At 34.8% G+C, this 14990-nt stretch overlaps 1 protein-coding gene across 1 annotated transcript; it reads left to right on the plus strand.

The window, feature by feature from the left end:
- Nucleotides 1–11899: 11899 nt before the first annotated feature.
- On the plus strand, nucleotides 11900–13990 carry LOC131038722 (pectinesterase-like). Its single transcript, XM_057971246.2, has 2 exons — nucleotides 11900–13087; nucleotides 13200–13990. Exons 1-2 carry the CDS (start codon nucleotides 12034–12036, stop codon nucleotides 13892–13894), a joined length of 1749 nt encoding a protein of 582 aa, XP_057827229.1. The 5' UTR covers nucleotides 11900–12033; the 3' UTR covers nucleotides 13895–13990.
- Nucleotides 13991–14990: the final 1000 nt, after the last annotated feature.

Genomic DNA, 14990 nt, shown 5'->3' on the forward strand with positions numbered 1-14990 from the left:
CACTAACTCATCCTTGACACACTAGTACATTTGGGTCAAGATTTCGATGGCAAATTGTTGAAATTTCGACCAAATTTCATCGCACTACCGACAAAAAAAGCCATCGAAAACTTTGTGTCAGAAGTTCCGACTATCCTTGTGGTCATCGCAATTCTGACATCACCTCCAACCTTTTCGATGGCCACCATGGATGCTCATACCCCGAAAGAATACCGTCGCGATCTTGGCCTATTGTTGGAATTCTGACTCCAAAGGATAAAATTCTGATAGAGGAGTGTCGTCGGATGCACAGCATCCTTGTTGGGTGTTTCATTAGTTGTCATCGGAATTCTGATGGCGAGAGATGATGTGGGTCAAACGGCTTTGCCATCGGTGAATGAAAGCACTGAACGAGTTCTATTTTTAAAAATTGCATTAAACATTTTAATTTATTTGATTCAGTGTTATTTGCAAAAAATGATTATCAATGATGTTTCCTTTCTCCAAGAATTGTCTAGGATCTTTCCGTCAGATAATATGTAACATCGAATGACTAAATTTTTTCTTTACAAATGCTTATTTAATTTAATTATTATCTAAGTGTGAATTAAAATTTATATCTGTACAGAAGCAGAACATACAAGTTGAAGAGTCATGTGCAAGAAAATTTCCTAAAAGAAAGCAAGCAGACATTATCTTGAATGACATGGAAACAAGCTCATCAGCTGCCTAGAAGAGAGCAATTGGAGAATGGCAGAGGAAAGTGTTTAAGGGTGATAAATAGATAGATAGTATGCAAAACAAACAAATAATGTCTGGAGTGTCTGATGTGACGTCTCTAATTTATGTCCGAAGGGACTAACTAGTTTTGGAGTTCCTGCGAAACCTATTGGGCCATGCTTGGAGGAAATCAATGTGTTCATGCAAGGAGCACCTTTTTTCTATTATGAGAATTATACTTTTGCACCAAGGGATATTTAGAAGTCAATATCCAAATATTTCTATAGTGTGGAACAAGAGTTGGCAGACTCAAAGTATAATAGTCAGCTTTCAGGAGACCAAGAGGTTATGTACACAATCTCCCAATAGAAGAGCGATTTCAAGAATTACATCTCCCCCCATGACTATTCAGGAACCACTTCCTCAAATAGAGGACTATTGGCCTCCATGGGATCAAAGAAAAAAATTAAAGCATAGACTCTAGACGATGTGGTGGTGTCCTTCGTGAAGAACTCTACACTATAATTGAAAATTCAGGAGGGAAACTGCAAGATAGTGAAGAGAAATACAATCTTGAAAAGTGGGAAGAATGGATCTTGGTTTGGGTGGGGCCAAGTCAGGTGGCTCCTCTAGAGGTTGACGAGATAGAAATCATATTAGGATTTGAAAAAGATCACACTCGTAGAACTTCATGTGTAAGTGATCGATTGTGGTGTTTGGGTAATGCATTCCAAATAGATATAGTTGCATTCCAAATGGGTAATGTCTTGATTAAAGACTTTTATCCTTATGGCATGCAACTGTATCTATTTGGAATGCATTACCCAAACACCACAATTGATCACTCGCACACGAAGTTCCACGAGTGTGATCTTTTTCAAATCCTAATATGATTTCTATCTCATCAACCTCTAGAGGAGCCACCTGACTTGGCCCCACCCAAACCAAGATCCATTCTTCCTACTTTTCAATATTGTATTTCTCTTCACTATCTTGCAGTTTCCCTCGTGAATTTTCAATTATAGTGCAAAGTTCTTTACGAAGGACACCACCACATCGTCTAGAGTCTATGCTTCAATTTTTTTCTTTGATCCCATGGAGGCCAATAGTCCTTTGTTTGAGGAAGTGCTTCCTGAATAGTCATGGGGGGAGAGGTAATTCTTGAAATTTCTCTTCTATTGGGAGATTGTGTACATAACCTCTTGGTCTTCTGAAAGCTGACAATTATACTTCAAGTCTGCCAACTCTTGTTCCACACTATAGAAATATTTGGATATTGACTTCCAAATATCCCTCGGTGCAAAAGTATCATTCTCATAATAGAAAAAAGGTGCTCCTTGCATGAACACATTGATTTCCTCCAAGCGTGGCCCAATAGGTTTTGCAGGAACTCCAAAACCAGTTAGTCCCTCCGGACATAAATTAGAGATGTCACATCAAACAATCCAGACATTGTTTGTTTGTATTGCATACTATCTATCTATTTATTACCCTTAAACACTTTCCTCTGCCATTCTACAATTGCTCTCTTCTAAGCAGCTGATGAGCTTGTTTCCATGTCATTCAAGATAATGCCTGCTTGCTTTCTTTTAGGAAATTTGCTTGCACATGAATCTTCAACTTGTATGTTATGCTTCCGTACAAATATAAATTTTAAATCATGCTCATATAATAATTAAATAAAATAAGCATTTGTAATGAAAAGATTTAGTCATTCGATGTTACATATTATCTGATGGAAAGATCCTAGACAATTCTTGGAGAAAGGAAACATCATTGATAATCATTTTTTGCAAATAGCACTGAATCAAATAAATTTAAAATGTTTCATGTAATTTTTAAAAGTAGAACTCGTTCAATGCTTTCATGCACTGACAACAAAGTCGTAAGTCGTCTGACCCACACCATTATGCATAATAGAACAAATCAATATAATAAGCTATTATAAAGAATATATACAAAAATATGAAAGAACATTAAATTACCATTACAAACCCATAAACCATTAAATAGTGAAAATAGATATAAATTTGTAAATGTCTCCCTATAAACACCACAACCATAACGAAAACAAAAAAAATTCTTACCCGCAAAAACTTAGCTGGTGAGTTGCAAGTCTACAACATCTCTCAGATGATCAAACCGTTTCTTAATTTTGTTCTTCTGCTTAGTCAATGGATTTAGTTGCATGTTCAAGTTTTCTATTTGAAGCCTTCTGTTTCCCTATATTTGAGACATAATAAAATTCTTGTGAGTAGGAAATTGATTCAGGAGCTACGTGCCAAGAATTTGGCAAAGTAAATGATGACAATCAAACTCAAATTTTATTTGTCTTGATTAAATACTTTTATCCTGATGGCATTAAATTAAAGTTCTTTCTCTATTTTTTGGTGATATCTAGAGTAGAGGTTGCTTTGCATCAACCTGAGATACATTTAACTTGTGTTGTATCTGCGGAAATATATATCCTAGGGCGATGCAATGCAACCTCTGCTCCACCAATACCAGATAGAAGAGAAAGTACTTTAATTTAGAAACTTCCAACCAAATGTGATTAGTGAGTATAGATGTTGTAGTGCAACTGCCTAGGTACACATGCATGCAAAATATGTAAGCTTACATAAGGTACATGAACTATTTGACATAATACCTCAAAGATCACCCAATATCCAATGACGGTTGGAAGAAAGAAAACATCAATTTTTTGATAATCTTAAATATTTCTTTATTCATCACTATAAATCTATTATGAATTTAGTCTCAATATTGCAGAAATTTATTCTATTATGAATGCAATATTTAGGGATGTAATCTTTATATTTTTTTTTTAATTAGGAAAAGGTCCTAATAGACTCCCCAACTAATTAATCTAGAGAAAGATACCACTAAAGAAAGAAATTCAATCCTCACCACTATGGTCTTGAAGGCTTTTAAGACACTTGGATTCCTATTTTGGCCCACTTTTCCTTGACCCTATGTTAAGATAGTAAACTAGTTTGAGAGAATCTATTGGGTGGGAAATTGTGTATGGTTGCAATTATTTTCATGCATGGAAAGTGATTTAAAGTTTGGACCAATAGAGGACAAGTATTTCTTGAACCTTCAAGGACATGTGTAGAGCACCGCATGGATGTTTCTCCATTATTGAACTCTTTGAATATGTAAGTAAATTATTTTTGGTTGATGACACAGTAAGTGCGGTATTTGTCTTTTCGATATGTTGTGGATAATATTAATCAAATATGGAATTTTTTTGATGCTATATACACTATGTTTTGGATTGAATTTAGGTAAGCAAAGAGGTAATGGAAGAATAAAAGAGGTACACAAAGGAAGAAGAGTTAAATAGGTTGTTTGGGATGGAGGTTACAAGTATATATGATAATTTGTATGGATAATTTGTTGTCTATAAAGAGGCAAATAAGCTATCACAACTTTAACATGAATGAATGCCTCATCTACAGAAGCAAAAGTTACCTCTAATGGTTTCAAAATTTGTCAAAATAGTTATGATATACCAAATAATCAAGTGGAATATCCTTTAGGTAACTAATATTATCTTCAAACTATTTATTTTGATTTTCATCATATCCTTTCCATGTGCATTTCCCTTGGTTTTAGTCCCATTTTTTCTTTATTTTATTCAAAAAAAAATTTATAGATGCCTCTACTTGTCTCACCACTCATTAATTGTTTGGGATTTTCATTCCATTCACCAAGGTTGGCATCTATTCTAAGACTTTGTGTCATGGCCAAGCTAAATGATTTGCCTCTAGTTTCTCTCCAATCTAGTCACCTAGTAGCATGTGAAATCTATCTCTTCCTAATTATTATTCTCTCCATCTTGTTAATGACCATTTCATTAATGAATCCTTCCTCATAATTTTGGATAAGTGAGACAATGTTAGCTCAAGGAATCTTTTCAATCCTCTTTCAAGATTCTTTCCCAAGTAATAATCTTGCATATTGGAAAATAAATTAGGCTTCTATTTTTCCAAGCTACTCTTCCTTATAATGTTTAGATTTATTCTAAAGTGCTCATTGTGTCTCATGTTTACTACTCTTCCTATTAGTCTCATTCCAATATCTCCTACAAAAATATGGAATGATTGCATTTATATTTTATTTGTGTCTCCTAAATATCCACAAAATTTGGAACAATAATACAATTTTTTAATAATATTTAATTGTAAAAGAAAGGATTAAAATGGAACTAAACACTCTAAATAAATTAATCAGGGTTAAAGGGATAAACTAGGATCAATTCATTAAGGCAAGATCACATCAAGTTCCATCTATTCAAGCATTCGACAATTCAACGTAACTCCCCTTGTGATACCAGCAATCACATCAACCAACTATGTTTATCCACACGTCGTGACCCAACATACCAGAACCTTGGAGTTGTCTCAAGTGATCCTTAAGAAAATCTCCAGCATTTGAGTAACTTTGTTCAAGAGAGGATAAGATACTTTTGGGTATTTTATTCTACGTTCGCATGTTCATAAAAAACACATCAACACCTCCCACTTGTCAATGGATAAGCTAAAGTTGCTTTATAATGAATGGTTTGTAAGGTACACCACTTGATGAAGGTTTTGCAAATGGCATGGTAAGTTGAATGGGTTTGATCTTGGGACAATCTACATGGTTAAACGTGCTTGATTTAGAGTAGTATTAGTATGGGTGACCTCCTAGGAATCCCTAATGCTTCACCGCTATGAGCATCACTTTGATGAATTGAGTACTAAGTGATCCATTCTTATGAGGGGTTCATGTAAACTACTCATGAGAATGGGTCAGCTTGACTCTAAAACTATGCAAGTGAATCTTGATATAAATATCATAGTATGAAAGTCTTGTGAAAACAATCATTCTTCTAGCATTGAAAGTTGTGAGAGGGTTATTAAGGGGATTCTCGTGTGTATAGATTCAATGTATAAGTTCAAGACAGATTTTGAGGTGATATTTCTTTCCTTTTGGTACATCTATCTTTAAATTGGATGTTCTTTTGCCTTCATGGTAGGGAGTAAGTAATTTTTATGTGGGTTCCTTTTTTCATTCTTGGATTATTAAGGAAAACATAGTTTGTGAAGAGGAGGTTTTGCTTGTTATCTTATAAACAAATTGGGTATTAGCTATTATAATAAATGATAGACAAAACAATGTCCTCTAACGCTGTTGAAAAGAAATATCTATATGATGGATTCTCTTCCCAATTTATCTTCAAAGTTATTTAGTAAATATTTGGGAAACCAAAATAGGGTATGTTGATTTGCAAAGGAAGAACTAAATACAAAAATTCCCAAAAGAAGATGTGTTAGCTAATTATTTTTGTTCCTTCAGTATTTTGGAAGTTGAAATGTTCCTTATATCTCTTCAACCTCCCAAGCTTGTTCCAACAACCATAAAATTTTATGATTGGGATGGAAGGGAGATTAGTGGATTTGATGGGTTGGCTTTGGCTAGATTCACCTAAGACAATTGATGATTTATTAGACATTGTTGTCATCGATGCATTGTTAAGGTTATTATGGTTGATTATCAAAGCTAGTGGGATTCAAATATAGAGGCATGTTTAAGATAATTCTTATCATTGGTTGCTTAATAAAAATATGGTTTCAAGATTGATGCACAAACATATTAGAAGGGCACTTTTATGATGTATATGAAATAATCACATTATTAAGCAAAATAATAGGTAATCTATAGGCAAGAATACTCCATATATAGATATTCTATATGAGGGACATGACTAATTCCACAAACTATAAGATTGACTAAGCTTTTCTCATTAGTGGAATCATATAATAGCTAGTGTGTATTGTTGCCTAGATGCATGAATTTGTAGTTTCCATACAACTAAGAAATGATAATGTTTCTAAGTACAAACCAAGTGGGAACTATGGACCCACTAATCTTATTTGTAACCACTCACCACGACTATATTATGATAACTCTCTTATTGATAATAGAGAGTATCTAATACATTTATTAAGACCCTGATTATGGTCATGGTAGACCACACAAAGAATGACTTCCATATGAGGCTAAGAAGTTGATCCATGAACAAGAGTTTGTTTCATTCAATCCTTAACATTAACTATCATTAAGGTGGAAGAATTTAGTGAACAACCTCTTATGCTACCTAGGTACCCTAATGTCATATTCTATTAGAATTAAACAAGTAGTTAGAGTTCATTCTATTTTTAAATCCAAGCATTGAGGGGGGACTATAATGATCCATCATCATTGAGTGTTTTTAATTAGATAAGAAGGGATTTTGAAAGGGCCCTGTTCCCTTGTGCAAAGAGAAAGATGAAGCATTAATCCCAACAAAACAACAAAACAAAATAGCTCCAAAACAACAAAACAACAAGAGGCAGAATAACTAAAGCAAAAATGAACCATCCTAAAATCAGGGTGGTTTAAAAAATTGATCCAAAGCTCTTTGATTGAGCACAAAGGAAGGACCCTTCTCTCCAAATCCTATTTTCTTGAGACAATGAAGGGACATAATATCATGTGACAAAGATATTACTATGTATAACTTGAGAGCATTTAGAATTATACCCTTATTTGATCCAAGGGGTTATATGGAGGAGAAGATAGTGAGAAAGTATGTTTATCTGACTAATTTAGAGATTTTTTTGGAAAATTTTGCCAAAAAATCTCAATTTAGAGAAAGTGATTATTGTACTACCCTACTTTGTTTTGTCTTAGCTTGGAAAAAAAAGTCTAGTTTAGATTATTTTCCTATAAAGCAAAATGCTCTAACAATATTGTTATCAAATGCAAATATTTAGAAGCTATTCCATATGATATTCTTGATAAAACCATTTCTTTTATAGAATCTAGAAAGGTAAATATTTTAAGATTTGACTATGGAGATAGCCACCCAAGATCTAGAGGTCTAATGGAAAGCACAACAAAATGAGAAGATCAATATGACAAGAATAAACTATATTCCTATCAATGAATGCAAGTTTACAATATGAATGAATGAGATTATAAATAGAACCCCTTGATTATATAGGTCAAGATGAGACATGTAGGATATCATAAGATTATGAAAGTATCTTAATCTTATGATATGAGACATAAAGTGATGAGTATCCTATGTATACCTTAAGTAAACTTAAATGATAAGGCATAAAAATGATCTAATAGTGGAAGTAGCTAGGTAATATCCCTATTACACCAACAATTATTGCTACTTGTTCTTTGATTCATCTCATTGATATGGCTCAAATTGAAATAATTCATTTCATCAATCAGAACAAATATATTCAAAATTTTACTAAGCAATAAAACAAGTCTCGTGATCCTTACTTTCCTTAAACTGGCCCCTTTGGTTGCTAGCCCTTTACTCACAAGCATTACTCTCACAAAAAATACAAACTCATTTTGTTGTAAGTGATCCTTTAATCATCATCATTTTCATGCTCCGAGCACACTTACCTTTGCAAGTGCAAGTATCCCAAGCCTCGATCCAAAACTATAATCTACTATATTTGCAACAAGCTTTGCCACATCACTTCAAATTGCTCTTGTAAGAACACAATTGTTAAATTAGTCTGCATGACTAATGCAATATCATGGAGGGGTGTAGTAGAAGAAGACATATATCTCTATAAACAATATGACTTTTTTTAATCTGTTCTCAAAGATCAATGATGAAAATAATGAAGATGGGGTTTTTAGTATGATATATGAATTAACTGAACTACATACTATAAGAATGAATAGGTCTCAAGAAGATCAAGGAAGTAGAGGAGAGAAGATCTCCCTATACTAGTAACACATTTAGAGGAAGGTAAATCACAATCTTCTTTTAAAACTTTTATAGTGACTCTACAAGGTACTAGACCTTTCCTAATTTCTTTCAAATTAGTAAACTAATGAAGACTAGTTAATAAATAAGTTAACTAGGAAGCCAAAACTCCTTCATGAGATTCATATAGAAGGCCAATATCTTAATTGAGCAAATGGGATATAGAAGTGAAGAAGAAGATTTTGAAGAACAATTTTGTGGAAGATTCGAAGAAGGGTGTTCTTCTAGCCATCCTACCATCATTCTTAATTTTGAAGAAACGAAAGATGAAAAAGCAATTTCCCATATTCATAACTGATTCCATTTAAGAAATCAAGAAAAGCAACCTACACACCTTGAACCTAAATGTACAAATTGAAGGACACGATGACTTCTTCCTCCGTCCATAGCTCTTATTGCTGTTGACGAAGGCTCGAGCATCGCCATTTATCACAACCCATTTTGGGCTCCCTTGCGATCATCCTCACTGGTTATGTGCCAGCCCTTAGCACTTTGTGCCCGTGGCACTTCGTTCCCCTATTCCCCGCTGCCGCTGTGAATTTGTCACACCAATGATCTTCCCCACCATAATTAAACCCATAGGTTCGCTACAGAGGCGAGATTTTGTAAAGAGGCAGGATTTATGAAATGACTTGGTCTTTTCTTTTTTTTTTAAAGTAATGCACACGGTCGTCGGAATTTCGATGAGCGCAGGCACTTTTTCTTAAAAAACCCTAATGTCATTGCATTATCATCAGAATTCCGACAAAATCGGGCATTTTTTCAAAAAAAAATCAAGTTTGATCATAATATACCTTCTCTGTCGAAAACCTCCGTTGGAATTTTAGGCTAAATGTATTAGTGACAAGTCTGAGTCTAGTGAGGTAACTCGTCACGTCTTTTCCCTTATTCATTCAGGTATTCCTTAGCTTTTCTGTGAGAATCAGCTTCCAATTAGTGGTAGCATTCTGGTACAGATTCAGAATGGCCACCCACATCTTCTTTACAGTATCTAACTCTGCAATATGTGGAACTATATGGTCCTTGACACCATCAAGGATTAGCCTCCTCGCCTTGGAATCATCCTTCTTCTATGCTGCAAGTTATGTTGCATCTGTAGGTATAGTCATGACAATGGTAACATATTCCTTGATACCATTCTCTTCTAGCAATAAAGAAATTTTGGCTTTCCAGACACCAAAATTAGAGGCTCCATCCAATCTATCCTGATCTCTGAAACCAACTGAGGCCATCTCAAAGGTTAAAGAAAATTAAAATTCTAAAGAGGTTAAACTAGGTTTTATAAACCCTCAATTTCCTTCGCCTAGGGTAAATCTCTTCTACCCTTAACTTAGCTCTGATACCATGTGAAAAATCTATTATAATTACTTATTATTATCCTCCTATCTTTGATAGATTATTTGAGCAACAAATATTGGAAAATAACACAACTGCAATTTCACAAACTCATATAAATGCGCAACACAATGAACACAATAATTTCAGACAATTATCCCTGGAAAAACCCAAAAGGGAAAACTAGTACTGCAGATGAGGAATATATATTAACTACAACAAATCAAGAGATACAAATACTGCTTGCCTATTACTGGCAGAGCTTCAACGACCTCCCAATTTCTCCTGCTGAGATTCCACCCCACTACTATCCCAACGCTATCACTGCACCCTTGCTAACACTACAAGACTACTTGCTAACACTGCAAGTTTCTCCACACAATTCATTATTTTCCAAATACCTCCTGACCCCCTTATATACTACTCTCATTGGAAAACCAACGGCCGAGATTAATTCTCAATCAACAGCGCAGATTTTAAAACAACTAAATAACCCTAACAAAATTGATTGCTAGAAGTTTCTAAAAAAAGTCAAATAATTAATAAAAATTGTTTGAACTCTAACTACATTTGTTAGCAAACAATTATTTACTAATTATTTAGCAAATAGACAAACAGCTATCCAAACTACCAAACTAACAAACTAACATACATAAGACTGCGTTTAAAAGAATTAAGCTTACGTCTCATACAGTACTCAAGTACAAGGCAAACGGCATATTACAGATAAGCCCAATGTGGGGCAAGCTTTTGACTTCATAATCGCCTTCAATTAGCTTAACTTGAAATATATCCAGAACAGCTGGGAAAATGACTCAGGAATCACGCGTGTAATAGCCACTTGGATAGAAATCATCCACAAATAATAAGACTAACTACACTAGCTACTGCTTAAGACTCTCTATACCGATTTTCAGGGCAATTGACGATGGCTTACAAATTGAATACGAAACAGTGCAAATAAAAAGAGTTATGTTAGGTATTTCTTTTATGCATATCCGGTTTTAAGTGTACAATTGTCGAAAGAGGTTATAACTTGTAGTCAGAGATTTTGGAATCAATCTACGCCTTACAAGTCTAGAAATTTGATCTCCTTTAGTTAACTCGTTAGCTAGACTACTGCCAACATGCCGTAGAATAATAGCCACGTCATGGGTTGACCTGAGTGAGATCCGTGTCGCAATTTGTGTTAAGCTCATGGCAAACGCTTCTTTAACCCTATGTTTAATCAAACTTTCTCTACTTAACTGATATTAGCTACTTGGGCATTATTTTCATCGATGATTCGCGACTAAACTAGTTTTAGCTAGGTAATACTAGATCTTATTAGATGTTTTGATTGGACTACATTGTTTATAATTCAGAATTTTGTTGGTGTAGACTTAAGTGGCGGCAAAGAGAATTTCGTTGCAACCACATTAGATAAGCTTTATAATTTAAAAATTTGTAAAACAGTGTGATAGATAAGCCCTTATAAAACTTAATTTATAATTATTATTTTGTGTTTATAGAAACAAGGATTTTAAACCGGCTCCCGGTTTTCTTAATAAACGGTCTACGTAAGTAGAGAGAACCTGTTGCAGATTACTTAGTCAAATTAGCAATAATCTGAAAAAGATCCAAAATGCCATTCAACTAAATGGTCCTAATCTTTGGTCTAGTTATGTACAGAGAACCTGTTACATATTACTTAATCAAATTAACAGTAAACTAAACAAAACCAGAGTGCCATTCAACTAAATGGTCCTTAGCAATGGTCTAATTTAGTAGAGAGAGCCTGTTAATATTACTTAAATTAATCAACAGTAATCTGAAGAAAACCAAAGTACCATTTAACTAGCTGGTCCTAATCTAATTTCATTCCACGTTTGTCGTCGAATTCCTTAGTCCAAGCAGCGTGGTCACACATGATGCCGGCTCCTTATAACTTACATCGATCACCTAATCTTCGCCGACTGCAAGTCAGTCACGGAATCCCGTCCTATAAATTATGGCTCTTTGAGCATTGATGATTCAAACCCATCCACTGCTTTTAGGCTGCTCTATCAAGAAGAGATTGAATTGCTGTCTATTTTAATTTGTCTAGAGTACCACATTGTCTGTGCTATCCCTAAGTTACATAGTCATAGCAATCTGATTTCCGTGTTATCAATCTTTCTTGAGCCATGAAGAGCTTCGCCAGAGTTGGTGAAGCCATCGATGAACGGAAAGCAGAGAATTCTAAAAGCAGAGGTATATTAGTTGCTCTGACTTCCATTCTGCTTCTCGCTGCCCACATGTTTGTGGCAGTGGAGGCTTCAGTGGGCTCTAACGCCAATGACAACCCCCATCATCAATCTTGGAAAACCGTTTCGAAAGTGGCGAACTCTTTGTGTAGCAAGACTCGTTATCCCCAACGATGTGTCTCATCCATGGCTTCCTATCCTGCTTATCAGACGGCAAAGCTAGGCGACCTCACCAACGTCGCATTGCAAGTAAGCGTTCAAAGAGCGCAAAAGGCTCGAGACTTTGCTCTGAGTATCCAAAATAATGTGATGAATGAAAGAGAGCGCGCGGCCTGGAAAGATTGTTTGGAGTTATTTGAAGATACCATAGAGCGTCTCAACGTCTGCTCGAGCAATGGTTTTCTCGAAAAGGACTCACCTGTATGGTTGAGTGCAGCGCTCACAAACCAAGAAACCTGCTTGAACGGATTTAGCGACCTCAATTTGAGTGCCTCTAATCCAATCCAAGCCTTCATGTCCTCCAGAGCTGTGAATTTGTCCGAATTAGTGAGCAATTCGCTTTCCATGTACAAGCTCTCCACCATGCCTACAATCACGGGGAATAACCGCCGCCTTCTCTCTTTCAAGAACAACGAAGAGGCAGATTTCTACTCCAGCTATGGTCGTCTCAATGAAGATGGATTTCCAGAATGGCTATCGGTAGGTGACCGCAAGCTATTGCAGTCGTCAAGCCCTGCCAGCCAAGCGAACGTTGTGGTTGCCCAAGATGGTTCTGGCAATTACCGAACGATTGCGCAAGCAATCAGCGCTGTCCCTCAGGGGAGCAGCAAAAGATACATCATCTATATTAAGGCGGGTACGTACAAGGAGAACATCGACATATCAAACAAGATAACGAATTTGATGTTGGTTGGCGACGGCATGGATAAAACAATCGTGACTGGAAGCAAGAGCGTCCAAGACGGCGTCACTACCTTCCAAACTGCAACTGTCGGTAAGAAAGACTCCATTATTTATTTTTTTGCAACCATCAATACTGTTATTGATTTGGTTAAGTTGAGTGCAAGTAAAGTTTTTAAAATGTGTGATTGATTTCTTGTGTACAGCTGTTTCTGGTAATGGATTCATTGCGAGAGATATGACGTTCGAGAACACGGCGGGGGCGGCGAAACAACAAGCCGTTGCTCTTCGAGTTGGGTCTGACCTGTCGGCTGTGTACCGTTGCAGCATCAAAGGCTACCAAGACACTTTGTATGTCTACTCTCTACGCCAATTCTACAGCGAAGTGGATATCTATGGGACCGTGGATTTCATATTTGGCAACGCAGCGGTGGTGATCCAGAACAGCAACATCATCGCCAGACTCCCCATGAGCAACCAGCAGAACACCCTGACTGCACAAGGACGATCTGATCCCAACGAAAACACCGGAATTTCTATCCACAAGTGCGTAGTGTCAGCATCGTCAGATCTGCAAGCGGTGAAGGGGTCGATAAAGACGTATCTGGGGAGGCCGTGGAAGGAATACTCTCGTACTGTTTTCATGCAATCTACTCTCGGTGATCTCATCGACCCCGCTGGTTGGTTGCCATGGAGTGGGAACTTTGCTCTGAGCACTTTATATTATGGAGAATACATGAATAGCGGAGCTGGTGCAGGAACGTCAAAGCGTGTGAATTGGCCTGGTTATCATGTGATGACTAGTGCCACCGAAGCCTCCAAGTTCACTGTCGCAAATTTCATCTCTGGTACTTCATGGATTCCGGCTACAGGAGCCACCTATACCTCAGGATTGAACTGATAATTACTATATGCTTTATTATACTATTGTTAAAATGTTTATAGTCAATTATTGTTTAAAGGTCATCAATAATATGTTTCAGCCATTTAATGGAAAAGAGAGAAACTTTCAATTATTATCAGATATCAAGATGAAGAAATCAGAAACCTGGTTCTTGTCAGCAAGATGTATAATATTCCAGTTGGTTTAGAATATTGTTAGTTAGAATAATTAATTTATAATTATTGTTAATATAATGTTCAAACTACTTTCAAAAGTTTTGTTTCTAAATTATAATTAATAATTAAAATAAAAAATCACCATTTAATAAAAATTACAATTATATTGTACATGTTATTCAAAGAGGCAATTTCAAATGAGAATCAAAACCTTAAATATGATGTAATTTAATAATTGCATTACATTTAACTTTAAATTGACAAGTTATTATAATATTTTTTAATAATATATGCAATAAGTAAATATTAAATATATTTAAAGATATAATTATTCATCATTTTTTATTCAGTACTATTTTATATTATTAATTTTAAAAATATTCTAAATTTAAATTATTATTAATTATTTTAGTAACAATATCTTATATTTTCTCTATTTTATTTTTTCAATAAATTAAAATTATTACCAATATGATTAAAGAAATTGAGTTACATTCTTTTAAATAAAAAATAATGTCATTAGATCTAATAAGACAATAAAAGTTACATGAAAATAAATTTGAATTATTAACTTTTTAAAGTCAAAATTAGATAGTTAAAAGATTTCATGCTTACATTACACTAATAATACTATTCATAATTGTTATCTAATTAAATGACAGATAAATTAATTATAGTATTTTGGCAAAAAAAATTGAAAAAATAATTATATTAATTTTTTTGATGAAAACTATTTTAATTCTAACATCGATTTATTTATCTACAACTAATAAATCATATAAATACATTAGTATTCTAGTTCTAATGGTTTTAATTGCCATATAAGATATGGACTTGCCTTGTTTACTTGTTCTTTTTCATTTGCATAAGCGTTTTAGATCTTATATTCAAAAGGCGAGGACACAATAATGTCCTCTTCAAATTTTTGAAATTGTGCT

This window comes from Cryptomeria japonica, chromosome 3, assembly GCF_030272615.1.
Source record: "Cryptomeria japonica chromosome 3, Sugi_1.0, whole genome shotgun sequence".
NCBI lineage: Eukaryota > Viridiplantae > Streptophyta > Pinopsida > Cupressales > Cupressaceae > Cryptomeria > Cryptomeria japonica.